The sequence below is a fragment of the Glycine soja genome, chromosome 3 (genome assembly GCF_004193775.1).
Source record: "Glycine soja cultivar W05 chromosome 3, ASM419377v2, whole genome shotgun sequence".
Lineage (NCBI taxonomy): Eukaryota > Viridiplantae > Streptophyta > Magnoliopsida > Fabales > Fabaceae > Glycine > Glycine soja.
In genome coordinates this window covers 4,864,237-4,879,106 of record NC_041004.1, presented here as the reverse complement: position 1 = coordinate 4,879,106, position 14,870 = coordinate 4,864,237, and the positions used below count along the sequence as shown (strand labels likewise).

Below are 14,870 nucleotides of genomic sequence, written 5' to 3'. Positions count from 1 at the left end.
GGTCCTACATAGTTTCTTTCTCACATGTATCTTTCACTCTTTTGGTCTATTAATTGGGATCCTAACAAACAGTTTGTCCTATTGTTTCATTTTCTAAAATCTAAGCCATCCAACACCTTTTATGACTGCTACATCATGCTATTTATTTCATCACACTATTTAAAATCACTAAAAAGAGAAGTTCAAATGAATCATAAGGCTATAAATTGGAGAAGATTGATCACAGATATTAAAGTCAACTATACTGAATGATATTTTCTTTTTTCTAAGTGGCTTCATGCATGAGCCAACTTTGATTTAACAGAAATAGTTGCCACAATTGATTTTGAATCTAAAAACAAGACAGGATCTGTTTGAGCAAATAAATGAGTGCATGAATCAAGAAACAAAATCAAATATGTAATTGCAAATGCGTTACAGCTAGAGAATGGTAAATTGAAAAATAAATCGTGAACAAAAAAACATAAGATCAAATCAAAGGCAAAATCACAATGACAAAGGATTACAGAATAACCAAAAGCATTGAAGAGGGGGGAGAAAGAGAGGACCTTGCACTTGAGAATTTGCATGATGAAGAACTCGGCCGCAAAGTTAGTGTGGGGAAGGGGAAGTGGCAATCGACAGTGAGGATGGTAGTGATGGCATGGGTTTGCTAGAATTAGATAAGAAAATCAGCCATGTACAAGATCTACAAATTTGGGAGCAAAAGGAGCGTTTGAAGCATTTGAGTTTTCAATCAGTTTGAGTGTTTAAATGAGTTTTGGAAAGAAGTTGTTGAATCAAAGATTTAGTGTATGTAATGAGAAGAGTTAAAGAGTGGAGACATTGAGCTAGGAAGGAGGGAAAATGGGAGGAGGAGTGAAGATACTCATCCTTTTCAAAATAAAATTGAATTATTATTATTTTTATTTTAGTAAAGATTTTTTCATTTTAATCATTAAAAAGTTATTTTTTTTTATTATTCTACTATAGTTGAATGTTGGATATTTTTAGTTAACAAAAATCAATCAAATCTAAACTATGGTGACAAACTAACAAGTTAGTTTTGTAAAAAAAAAAAAAAAAAAAAACTAACAAGTTTAGTCTGCATCAAATAAGTGTTGTTTTAATTTTTTTATTAAAAAATAAAATTTTTATAGGTTTATATTATTTATAGCTATAGTTTCAAATCCATTCTAAAAACAAATAGTTACAAAACTATATATTTGTGGGCATATACTACCTATACTCATGGTTCTAAATTCATCACTAAAATAAATAGTGATAGAAATACAAATATATACTATATATATATATATATATATATATATATATATATATATATATATATATATATATATATATATATATATATATAGTTAGTTAGTTAGTTAGTTAGTTAGATGATACTTATACATATGATTTATCATATGTTTGTAGGTATAAATTACTTAGCTATACCTATAATTTCAAATCTATCACTGAAACAAATATTGTCTAAAATCAAACATTTATAACCATATACTAATAATTTATCATATGTTTGTATGTATATGAAGCTTATACCCACATTTTTAATGATTGTCACTAAAAGTGTCCATAGGTATATGTCAAATTTCTTGTAATATGAGTTTTACCTACACTAATCGACCATAGGCACAAATTTTTGGGAGTTTTATATACCTACATAAAGTAGTTGTAGGTAGAAGTCATTTTTAGTTTTAATGAATTTACTTACATCAAATAATGATAGGTACAAGTTGCTGAGTTTTACCTACATTAATTAGTTGTAGGTTGAAGTATTTTTTAATTTTACCTACACTAGTTCATGACTGTAGGCAAAAAGAGTCTATAGACAGGTTATTTTTCTTGTAATGATATAATACCCCTTTTGTGGAAGTTATCCCTTGTTGGTGGTATGTTGTGCATGATTTTCCACATAAAAGTGGCAACTTTAGGTGAAAATTTTAACCTCAAGACCATATGAAAAATATCCTCGTGCTCATCACCAACATGGATCCAAGTAGACATGTGTATCCCGCCCTTTCGTTATATAGTCCCAACACGTACCACTCTTCCAAAGCCACACATCCACCTCCTCCTTATGGAACCTAAGACACAACACAACATTAAGGAAATTTTCAACCATATCCAATTCCCAAACGAACCAGTCTTGCCTCCAAGAAAAATTTCAGTTCCCAATCTCACTTTTCCACAACTCCATATGGCAAATTCTCACCTCCTTTTGATTACTATTCAAACACACCCTAGGGAACAAATAAGCTAATGGCTTATGATCACCCCAATGATCATGCCAAAAACTCACCTTACCCCCACCTCCCACCTTCCATTCTACAATTTGTCAAACCACTTGGTATCATTTTGCTGCCTCCACACACCTTAACTAAATCCCTCCACCAAATGGATCGAAGACTTCTTATCCCCTCCAATGCCCCCAAGCCCCCTCCGACCATCATATTTGATATTAAAACCCTCTTCCATAATCCATCTCCTTCCCTACAAAACTCCCACCTCCACTTTGCTAGAAGAGCAAAGTTAAACAAACCAATATTTTTAATGTCCAACCCACCCAAACTCTTTGGTTTACACCCATTTTCCCATGATAGCCAAGCCACTTTCTTTTTTCCCTCTTCACCACCCAACAAAAAGTTCCTTTGCATGGACACAACCCTCCTCACCACACTACTAGGCATTTTAAAAAAGGAAAGAAAAAACAAAGAAAAAGAAGACACAATCGAATTTACTAAACACACTCAACCCACAAAGTAAAGCAACCAAATTACCAACTTGACAACTTTTTTTATTTTATCAATATCCTCCCACATACTCTCTTAGGATTTTCCGCAATAGGAAAACTTAGGTACACAAAGGGGAAGATAAGTAACTTATTATTTAAAACATCCACAAACCACTCAATAATAACCAATTCCACTCCAATCCTCCAAACTGACTCTTTGAAAAATTTACCTTTAGGCCAGAAGCTAACTCAAAGCATCTAACTAATATTGTTTAGATAGTCATGACATTCTTCAAAGAAGTCTTCCCAACAAATATTGTATCATCCGTATATTGCAATAAATTCACTTGAACACCTTCATTTCCCACCTTGAAGCTCGAAAACATATTCAACTCAATAGCTTCTCTTATTAATCCTTCGGCAACCACCATAAACATATACGATGTCAATGGATCTCCTTGCCTCAAACCTTTAGATACCTTAGTTGGACTCCCATTTACCAAAAAAGAACAAATAACTACTTTTCAAAAAAGCTTCAATCCAAGATACCTATTTATCATCAAAACCCACCCTCTTTAGCATATAAAATAGGAAGCTTCAACTCACCGAGTCATATACCTTTTCAAAATCAACCTTGCAAAGCGCACATTTCTTCCGCACCCTTTTAGCTTCCTCCACCACCTCATTTGTCACAAGCACACTTTGCGGTATGGATTTTCCGCTCAAGAAAGCGCTTTGACTTCTATCTACCACTCTACATAAAACTTTCTTCAACCTATTTGAGAGAAGTTTTGCCACAATTTTATATAAGCATCCCACAAAGGAAATTGGCCTAAAGTCTCCCAACTTGTTTGCCCCCTCCACTTTGGGATCCTTTTGGAAAAACACCATTTCTATGAAACTCACCCAAAAATCTCATCACGTCCATTTTCATGATATCCCAAAAGGCTTTAATAAATTTGACATTAAAGTCATCCAAGCCTAGACACTTTGAGCTTTCACAACTCCAAACGACCTCTTTAACCTTTTCCTCTTCAAACATAGCCAAGAGGAGCATGTTATCATTAGGCGAAATTCGGTTGAACTTCACCCCATCTAGATAAGGTTGGTCCTCTTCCACCTCCTTAAATCTCACATTAAAGAACTTTTTCACTTCATCTTTGACCCGAAGTGGTTTAGAATGATATCCCTTATCATTTTTTTTTGTCTCCTCCAATTCATCGAATACAGAAAAAACCTTGAATTTTTATCCCCCTCACTTAACCACTTGAATCTTGATTTTTCTCTTAGCAAGGCTCTTTACATTTTGTAGTCCTCCAAAATTCCTCCTGTAGCTCCTTTTTTTCTCACAACATCTTCATCACTCAAAATAGCAAGAGCTTCTTTCACTTCTTGTTCATTCATCTCTTGGAAAATTTTCTTTTGGTTGACTTCCACAATTTCAAAGTACTCCTCATTCCATTTCGGCAAGCTATGTTTAATTTTTCTTTTAGCACAAAAGCACCCCACCCTTCAAATTTGAACCCCTCTCATTCCTTCTTGACAAACTCTACAAACTTCTTATCCAAAAACCAACAATCCAAATTAAGTTCTAAAGGGTTTAGGCCCCCAATTGACAATGAAACTTTTCAACACAATAGGACAATGATCGAAAATATTCCTTTGCAAAACATATTGTGCACTCTTAGGCAAAAAGATTTAACCACTCATTGGACACCAAGATCGTATCAATTCTACTTCTTGTTTGGACTATATATAGTATATGAATTTTCTTCCTACCAAAGGTAGATCTTTAGCCTTCATATGCTCAATGAAATTGTTAAACTTTTCCCCCAAGCCACCAACGTTAACGCCATCATCATTTCCAACACTTTCCTCCACCCTTCTAACGCAATTAAAGTCTCCAACCAAACACCAACTCCCAACAAGGCTCTTCTACCTCTAAGTTCATCCCATAGTTTCTTTTTGTTCCGCAATTTGCACAGTAAATAAGCATTAGCAACTATTACACCATTCTCTAGCCAAGTTCCTTCCAACAAAATGAATCTATCTCCTACAAAGTGCCTATGTACTTGGAACTTTAAGGTATCCCAAATACATAGTAACCCTGCGCAAGCACCCCTTGAAGGAGCTACTGTTAGAACAAAGGAGAATGTGGATGAAAGTTTGAAAAAAAAAGAGAGAAAAAAAAGGCTTCAAGTCCCACATCGCTCAGGATAAACACTTGAATAGTGTTTCACTTCCTATATATAGAGAGCTCATTTCTTCATTTTTCCTTGTCCCAGTTGAGAAACATTTCCTTAAATTTTCTTTCTCCCTCCCATATTTCAACTGATGCATTTCTGGCAAACTTCTCCCTCTTTCTTTCTGTCACTCTAAAATTTTGGTTGGCTATAATAGTGACTTTTTAAGTCATATTTTCGGTTGGCTATAAGAGTGACTTTTTAAGTCATACTTTTCGGTTGGCTATAAGAGTGACTTTTTAAGTCATATTTTCGATTGGTTACAATAGTGACTTTTCAAGTCATATTTTTCGGTTGGCTATTAAAGTGACTTCTCAAGTCATATTTTCGGGTGGCTTTAGAGTGACTTTTCAAGTCATACAAGAGGGTGTAATTCTATAAAAGGTTCCCTCAGTGCAGTGGAAATCTTATACAGTGATCTGGGCTGTTTTATCTTGGAGACTTCGTGATTGATAGTCTGCTTGCACAATTTTTGGCAGTGCCACGAAACGTCTTAAAGAAAGCGACATTGTCCGCGACTCAGCCAGTAATTTTTTCGGTTTGCCATAAACTATTGTTACAACAACTTTAAGGCGTTTTCGGCTCTACTATGGCTACCGTAGATATTACTGGCTCGAACAGCAATGACCTCAACAAACCTTTTAGGTTTGAAGGGTATCATTTCAAACGTTGACAACAAAAGATTATGTTTTCTTTAACTATGAGAAAAGTTGCCTATGTTTTGAACACTGATATTCCAGTGATGCCTAAAGATGCTGAGAAGGAAGTGAAGGATAAAATACTATGGAATTAGCTCTTTGGGATGAAAATGATTACTTATGCAAGAATTTCATTCTGAATGGGTTAGCTGATGATCTCTATGATTATTATAACCTATATAAGTCTGCCAAATTAGTTTGGCTGGCTCTGGAAGAGAAGTATGATACTGAGGAAGCTGAGCCATTGGATTTAATACATTCTTATATATGTGAATTTGATGGAACGTTGACCAGAAATGGAAAACGATATTTTATCACTTTTATTTATGACTGCTCTGATTATACATATGTATATCTTATGAAAAATAAAAGTGAAGCGCTTGACATGTTTAAGTTATATGTAACAGAAATTGAAAATCAATTCAATAAGAAAATTAAGAAACTTCGAAGTGATAGAGGCACAGAGTATGATTTAAGTTTGTTTAATGAGTTTTATAATTTGCATGGAATCATACATGAGACGACTGCTCCATATTCACCTGAAATGAATGGTAAAGCTGAAAGAAAGAACAGAACTTTTACAGAATTAGTTGTAGCTACTATGTTGAGTTCTAGTGCAACATCTTTTTGGTGGGGCGAAATTTTATTAACTGTTTGTTATGTGCTAAATAGAATCCCCAAATCAAAAAGAAAGACATCTCCCTATGAGATATTAAAGAAAAGACAACCAAATTTGTCTTATTTGAGAACTTGGAGATGTCTAGCCTATGTAAGGATCCCAGACCCCAAGAGGGTTAAACTTGCAAGTAGAGCCTATGAATGTGTGTTCATTGGTTATGCTATTAATAACAAAGCGTATAGGTTTTATGACCTAAACGCAAAAGTGATCATAGAGTCAAATGATGCTGATTTTTATGAAAATAAATTTCCTTTTAAATTAAGGAATAGTGGGGGTACTTCATCCAGTTATCTTCCTGTTATTAGTAGTGAAAATCTTGCACGACCAGAACCAGATATAGAGCCTCGAAGAGGTAAGAGAGCAAGAATTGCTAAAGATTATGGGCCTAATTATATGGCCTATACATTAGAGGAGGATCCGTCAAACCTCCAAGAAGCTTTGTCTTCTTTGGATGCTGACTTGTGGCAAGAAGCCATTAATGATGAGATGAATTCTTTAGAATCTAACAAGACCTGGCATTTAGTAGACTTGCCTCCTGGTTGCAAACCAATTGGTTGTAAATGGATCTTGAAAAAGAAACTAAAATCTGATGGTACTGTGGATAAATACAAGGCTCGCCTTGTAGCCAAGGGTTTTAGGCAAAGAGAATGTGGATTTCTTCGACACCTTTTCACTAGTTACTAGAATAACATCTATTCGGGTGCTAATATCTCTTGCTGCTATTCACAGTCTAGTGGTACACCAAATGGATGTTAAAACTGCTTTTTTAAATGGTGAATTGGAAGAGGAAATCTATATGGAGCAACCTGAAGGGTTTGTGATTCATGGACAAGAAGATAAAGTCTGCAAGTTAGATAAATCTTTGTATGGTCTAAAACAAACACCTAAGCAGTGGCATGAAAAGTTTGATAGCTTAATAGTCTCGAATGGGTTTAAGGTGAATGAAAGTGACAAATGCATTTACTACAAATCTGTAAATAATATTTGCACTATAATATATGTATATGTCGATGACCTTCTCATATTTGGTTCACATATTCATGTAGTGAACGATGTGAAATCATTGTTGTGTAATAAATTTGATATGAAAGACCTCAGAGAAGCAAGTGTAATCCTTGGTATTAAGATTATTAGGTCAAAAGAGGGAATTTCTCTAGATCAATCTCAGTACATTGAGAAGATCTTAAAGAAATATGATTACTTTGACTGTAAACCTGCTAGTACACCATATGATCCTAGTGTAAAACTATTTAAGAACACTGGAGAAGGTATACGACAAACTGAGTACGCAAGTATCATTGGCAGCCTTAGGTATGCCACTGATTGTACTAGACCCGACATAGCCTATGTTGTGGGATTATTATGCAGGTTTACCAGTAGACCTAGTATGGAGCACTGGCACGCCATTGAAAGGGTAATGAGGCACCTTAAAAAAAACCATAAACCTTGGATTACATTATAAAAGGTTTCTCGCTGTACTTGAAGGATACAACGATGCAGATTGAAACACTCTTTCAGATGATTCCAAAGCAACCAACGGCTATATATTTAGCATAGCTGGTGGGGCTGTTTCTTGGAAGTCAAAGAAACAGACTATCTTAGCTCAGTCCACTATGGAATCTGAGATGATAGCACTAGCAACTGCTAGTGAGGAAGCAAGTTGGTTGAGAAGCTTACTTGCAAAGATTCTGTTATGGGAAAGACCGATACCAGCTGTGTTGATCCATTGTGATAGTACCGCGGCTATTGCAAAAATTGAGAATCGTTATTACAATGATAAGAAATGACAGATACGTCATAAGCACAACACTGTTAGAGAATTACTCTCAACAGGAGTTGTTATAGTGGATCACGTACGCACTGATGATAATTTAGCAGATCCTTTGACGAAAGGATTAGCTAGAGAGAAAGTCCATAACACTTCTAAAAGAATGAGACTATTGCCCTTATTGTGATGATCATTCATGATGGTAACCCGACCTATATGACTGGAGATCCCAAGAACTAGGTTCAATTGGTAATAACAAGTTATGAAGTGATATGAGATGAACATGCTGTTATAAGTGAAAGCAGCATGATTCCTGAAGTAACAAGAGGATGAGTTATGAAAAAAAAATTCGTAATTCTTAATGAGATCTATACTCTATGTTGAGTGGAGTACCTAGGCTACAGGAGTACTCTTGATAGACTCACCTATGTGAATGTTGAAGTGGTGGCCGCTTCATATGAAATTTTGGGCAAGAATTTCTAGAGCGTTCACAATACCGGGATAGACGTGCATGGCCTTTAACGCACGGGCTTTATAGAATACACCTATGAAAAGGTTGTGTGTGGTTTGATGTCGGAGATAGAGTTCAAGACTTCAAATCACTTTAGTAAAATCTGAATCTTACTCACTATGCAAAGGTTCAAGTTGTATGACACCTTTGTTTATGCAAAATTTTATGAAATCCTCGAAAATCTTCATTTCAAATTTCAAGTGGGGGATTGTTAGAACAAAGGAGAATGTGGATGAAAGTTTGAAAAAAAAAGAGAAAGAAAAAAAAAGGCTTCAAGTCCCACATCGCTCAGGATAAACACTAGAATAGTGTTTCACTCCCTATATATAGAGAGCTCCTTTCTTCATTTTTCCTTGTCCCAGTTGAGAAGCATTTTCTCAACTTTTCTTTCTCCCTCTCATATTTCAGCCGATGCATTTCCGGCAAACTTCTCCGTCTTTCTTTCTGTCGCTCTAAAATTTTGGTTGGCTATAATAGTGACTTTTTAAGTCTTATTTTCGGTTGGCTATAAGAGTGACTTTTTAAGTCATATTTTCGGTTGACTATAATAGTGAATTTTCAAGTCATATTTTTCGGTTGGCTATTAGAGTGACTTTTCAAGTCATATTTTCGGTTGGCTGTTAGAGTGACTTTTCAAGTCATATTTTCGGGTGGCTTTAGAATGACTTTTCAAGTCATACAAGAGGGTGTAATTCTAGAAAAGGTTCCCTCAGTGCAATGGGAATCTTATACAGTGATCTGAACTGTTTTATCTTAGGGACTTCGTGGTTGATAGTCTGCTTGCACAATTTTTGGCAGTGTCATGAAATGTCTTAAAGAAAGCGACATTGTCCGTGACTCAATCAGTAATTTTTTCGATTTGCCATAAACTATTGTTACAATAGCTACCACCCAATCCATGTTTGAATTCCCCCACATCGCAAAACACAATGACTTATCAATGCTCTCTTTCTTTGTTTTTTGAATGCAAAGAAGCAGCACCTCCTGTTGTTGTATAACCTGTCTAACAAATTTTCCTTTTACTCCTCCCCCCAATCCTTTCACGTTTATATGAGAGAATCTTCATAACCCAACTTCTGCATCCCCTCCAGAAAAACCTCTCCTGAATCTCCTTTATCTCAACGGTGTCTCTATGCTCCATTTTATTAATTTTGTCTACCATTTTCCTCTCATCACCTCCATATGTCAACCTGCACCTATTTCAAAATGTAAATTTTTATATTCTAAGGAGATCTTTTCAAAATGTAATTTTACATTTCAAATTAGATGTTCTGAAAGGTTGAAGGAGGTATAGGAAGCAAACATTGGAAGTACAGGAAACAACTGGCCAAACTAAAAATTTAGAATACATTTCTTAAGGTGTTGCTTCGAGTTTCTTGTACCTCCAAATTGTTTTATGCGTCCTTTTTGAAATTTTTTTTACCTTTCAGATTTATCCATTTTGGAAGTCAAAATCTATAATCATTCCATAATATAAAATGCACGAGCCAACTCAAAGGTGCGGAAAACAATAGCCAGCCATCTCTGTGACCGAACTGTAACCCATTAATACTCATAGATATAACATTGGAGCTCGGGAATTATCATCCCACGAAACATCTGTTGCACACACATGTTTAACAACGCACCATTCTAAAAGCATCACAACCCAAAATCATGTTATAAGGAGTGATAAGCTGCAAAAACCAACCATGTGACATGAAAGTATCTACCCCCTAGGATTGAGGATCCACAAAAAGACACAAAAGTTAAACTCATAATTAAATTCAATTTCACTTGTTTTCACATTAGAATTTTAATCAAATTATTAAAATTAATATTTTTGTCCAACATTTGAATCCTATATACTATCTTTCAATTTATAGCTAAATTCAACTCACTACTGATATTTTAATTCTACAATCGCCCACGTGCATTATCACTTAGAATCAAAACATAATATATATTTCAAAGATTTCGAATTCAATTTCAAATCATAATATCGTAAAATTCAAAACCAATTTCCACGGTGAACAGAAACCTATCTTCATTTGTTATCACCTATATCTTTCCCATTTTTCCATTCCCGAACAGATTCGCTGACGAGAAAGTTTCTGCTGTAGCTTTAATTTTAATGCTAATAGTTTGGAATAGAAATCTCTGACATCTCAGGGAGTCAGAACGTGACATATTTATAGGAAATATATAATCTAAATAAACGTTTGAATTTCTTCCAAAAATATTTGAAAATATATATCAGAATATTATTAATGAAGAACCAATAAAAAATTGCAATTTGTATATGTTTAATATTTAAATACATTATATTTATCAAATAAACATAAAAAATATAATACTAATTATTTATAATAAATCTTTCACAATCAAATTGTGTGTTCTTTAGCTAGCCTCTATGTAGTACAAATGTAAATAACTCATTAGAAAACATTTAGTAAAGGAAAACACCGATCTTATCTTCATGGAATAATGAATTTGTTTGGTTGTTCATTGAACTGAAATGTTCTGCTAGCTCCGGGCGCTCTTTTTAATAATAATAAAAAAAAGAACTAAAGTATTTTATTTTTTTTAATTTAAGATTTTGATGCATTCACATGTGAGGACAATAATTTATTTAATGGAAAAGTACTTGCTTGATTTATATCATGTATAACATTTTCATGGATTAACAATAATTACACATCACAAACGAAATTATTTTAAAATCCTGTGTGGTGGGAACTAATGATTTGATAATAAAAAAAACAAAAGTTTGTTTTTTTAATGAAAATACTTCTTTCTTTACTTTTTTTTTATTAGAATCTATTGTGAAGTGTCTCAGCTTTCATTTTATTTAATTTTAAACAAAACAATTACTCCTTTCGTTATCATAAAAAATACTCCGTTCTAAAATAAGTGTAATGTTTAATTTTTATATAATATTAATTTTTCTTTCAGTGATACTCATAATATGTGTGCTTTAACTTTTTAACGTGTCGCTTTAATTTTTTAATATAATATTAATAGTAAGGTTAATTTTATAAGATTATTACTTTTTTATTTATTTATTATTATTAATTTCTCTTTATCTATGTAAAATAACTTACAACAACACTTAAGTTAAAATATGTCATGTGAAGGAGTGCTGCCATGCACAGTCATTAATACATAATTTTTATTAGTTAAAAGATATTAAAAATAAAAAATTATAAGTGCCAAAAGTGAGTTAGAAAAGTTTGCCTATTACTAACATTTTCCTAATCCATGTATAATCCCCATTTACACCATTTTGTCATTTCTCGCTGTGGTAGGTGTATCATTTAACAATCCCGCACTGGACTCGCTGAAGTATGCTTTTTTAAGGATTTCTTGATTCCTTATTGGTACGCACAATAAATATTTCTTGGAGATGAAATTCTCTTTTTCATGGGACCAGTCTAAAAAATCACTAGGTATTTTTTTCTTCTATTGGCATTTTCTTCTATGGTCGACCAACGTAAAATAAAATTGGTCTTAATTTTTTTCCGCAGCACACGTCTTAGTGCCTCTATAAATTCAGCAATATGTAGCTGTAGTAATCCACATAAAATCCAATTCATAATACAGGTTTAACCATTTCCCACTAGCGATCTTGTTCTCTAAGCCTAATATTACTCCCTTGATCAGTCTTTGCATATTTAGAAAAATGGCATCGCGTGTGTATTTGTCTGTTCTTCTCCATGCCTTTGTGTCTGCAGCTCTTGCAACGTTTATTCATGCCACAATTTTCTCACCACTGTCACCTAATTACTATGAATTTTCGTGCCCTAATGCTTTGACTGCCATCCAAATTATAGTAGAAGCTGCGGTGCAGAAAGAGCCTCGTATGGGGGCTTCTTTACTACGCTTGCACTTCCATGATTGCTTTGTTAACGTAAGACACATTCTATTTATTTGTTAATATACAATCACTTGTTTTTTTAGAAAGAAAAAGAAATAACAAGTTACATTTTTGTGTACTTTAAGAAAATTTAAGTTATGATTTGTTAAAACATTCTTTAAAAAAATATGGGTGTACACTAGTATATGTTAACAAACACACGTAGACATATAATATTTTTTTTCTAAGATATGCATATTACCTTAAACACCATATGGGAGTAATTCTTAGATGATGTAAATATGTGAGTCTAACTAACAATTACTAATTGGTTTTGTAATTGGTGTCTCATCAGGGTTGTGATGGTTCAATTCTACTAGACTCTTCACCCACCATTGACAGCGAAAAAGATGCACTTCCTAATATTAATTCTGTTAGAGGATTTGAAGTGGTGGATGATATAAAGAAGGCTGTGGACGAAGCATGTGGACAACCAATTGTTTCTTGCGCTGACATATTGGCGGTTGCAGCTCGTGACTCCGTGGTTACAGTGAGTAATAATTAATAACACTATAACATTACTAGGTACTAAGTACTTAATTTATAACCCCAAATGTTTTATGAGTTTAATTTTTAATGTTTATCAATATATATACTCCAATATTTTTTTTCTATGGTTAACGTTATGATTTGAATCAGTCGGTGGTGAATTTTATTTTATAATCGGAATCGAGTAGTATTAATTATTACGATATCAAATATTACTATACGGGGAAGATGAAATGCATTTGTCTTCGTAAAACTATGACTAGACAAAAGTCAAATAAATGTAGTATAGTAGTGCTACGAAACGTAATACTATAATGTTATTATCTAGTGACTCAGCGACTCAAGTTGGAATATTATTTAGATGATATATATTTACAACAGGAGTAATCTCAACCACCTATAAATATATATGGTCACAAAAGTTTTATTCGTGAACTACATTTAGGTCAGAAAAGCTGGTGGGGTTATTATGAGTGCTATTTGGGGTTAATTAAGAAATTAAAAATTACTTTTTTTCCTATTACAACCATGCAATATTTATCATTAACGTGCTTCGTCTCAATGCTTAATGCCTTAATGAATCATTAATTATTAGTATATATATTGTTTTAATTGATCTTTTTATTTATTAATTGTGAATATGAATTTACATGTTCATTCTGCATTATGCAGTTAGGTGGGCCAACATGGGAAGTTCAATTGGGGAGAAGAGATTCCACCACAGCAAGCAAAGAAGCAGCAAATGCAAACCTTCCAGCACCAAGTTTCGACCTCTCTGAACTCATCAACAACTTCAACAACCATAGTCTTGATGTGAAGGACCTAGTTGTTCTTTCAGGGGCCCACACCATTGGATTTTCATTTTGTAAATTTTTTAAGGACCGTGTCTACAATGACACCAACATTAACCCCATCTATGCACAACAACTTAGAAACATTTGCCCTATAGATGGTAGTGGTGACTTCAACCTTGGTCCTTTGGACCAAACCTCACCACTTTTATTTAACCTACAATATTTCTCTGATTTGTTCCAATACAAAGGACTTCTTCACTCTGATCAAGAACTCTTCAACGGGGGTTGTACTGATGCAATGGTTGAACGTTACAGCTATGATTACATAGCTTTCTTCCAGGACTTTGCCAATTCGATGATTAAGATGGGAAATATTCAGCCCCTCACTGGGACTCAAGGAGAAATTCGTGTTAACTGCAGGGTAGTGAACTAGTTCCATTACAAAAAATTAAGTAGCAAGTATTATATATTATACATATTGAATAATTATTGAGGCTATGATAGTGGTTCACAATTATGAATTTATTAATTTACAATATGTAATGGATGGTATGTATCCTTCATTTACGATAAATTGTTGGTTTGAAAATTCCTTTTGTATTGATTCTAAAGAGGTACGTACAATTTCTTTTTTAATCCTCAGTTCTTTTCATGATTCTTTTTGTAGCAAGAAAAATCACAACTCTTATATCAAATATAGGAATGATATATTTAATTAACTCGGAAATGTAGAACATGCGGAGAAGAACATCAAAACAGTGGATATATACGTGTGTATATATATATATATATATATATATATATATATATATATATATATATATATATATATATATATAAGACAATTCCAATGTAAAACAATAAAAAAAATGGACCAAACTTAACTGTAAAATTTTATGTACATGTTTTTTGAGTTATTGTCGAATCAAAATGGAGTTTTACATTAGCAAATTACGTAAGAGTTGTATCAAATATCAGTATAAGTTACGAAAATAAAAAGCTTTGTTTTAATTAGTTGAAGAACAATATGAAAATATTTAATAAATTAAAGTTCTA

General features: G+C 33.5%; 1 protein-coding gene across 1 annotated transcript; it reads left to right on the top strand.

Moving 5' to 3' along the window:
• Positions 1-12,211: 12,211 nt before the first annotated feature.
• On the top strand, positions 12,212-14,403 carry LOC114405988 (peroxidase P7-like). Its single transcript, XM_028368521.1, has 3 exons — positions 12,212-12,525; positions 12,827-13,021; positions 13,693-14,403. Exons 1-3 carry the CDS (start codon positions 12,298-12,300, stop codon positions 14,245-14,247), a joined length of 978 nt encoding a protein of 325 aa, XP_028224322.1. The 5' UTR covers positions 12,212-12,297; the 3' UTR covers positions 14,248-14,403.
• Positions 14,404-14,870: the final 467 nt, after the last annotated feature.

What these genes read in the sequence shown, in the direction of transcription:
- LOC114405988 (XM_028368521.1), top strand. Translation starts at nt 12,298, where the DNA reads ATGGCATCGCGTGTGTATTTGTCTGTTCTTCTCCATGCCTTTGTGTCT. An exon ending in TCCATGATTGCTTTGTTAAC is followed by an intron (nt 12,526 to 12,826) that starts GTAAGACACATT and finishes GTGTCTCATCAG; the next exon opens with GGTTGTGATGGTTCAATTCT. An exon ending in CTCGTGACTCCGTGGTTACA is followed by an intron (nt 13,022 to 13,692) that starts GTGAGTAATAAT and finishes TGCATTATGCAG; the next exon opens with TTAGGTGGGCCAACATGGGA.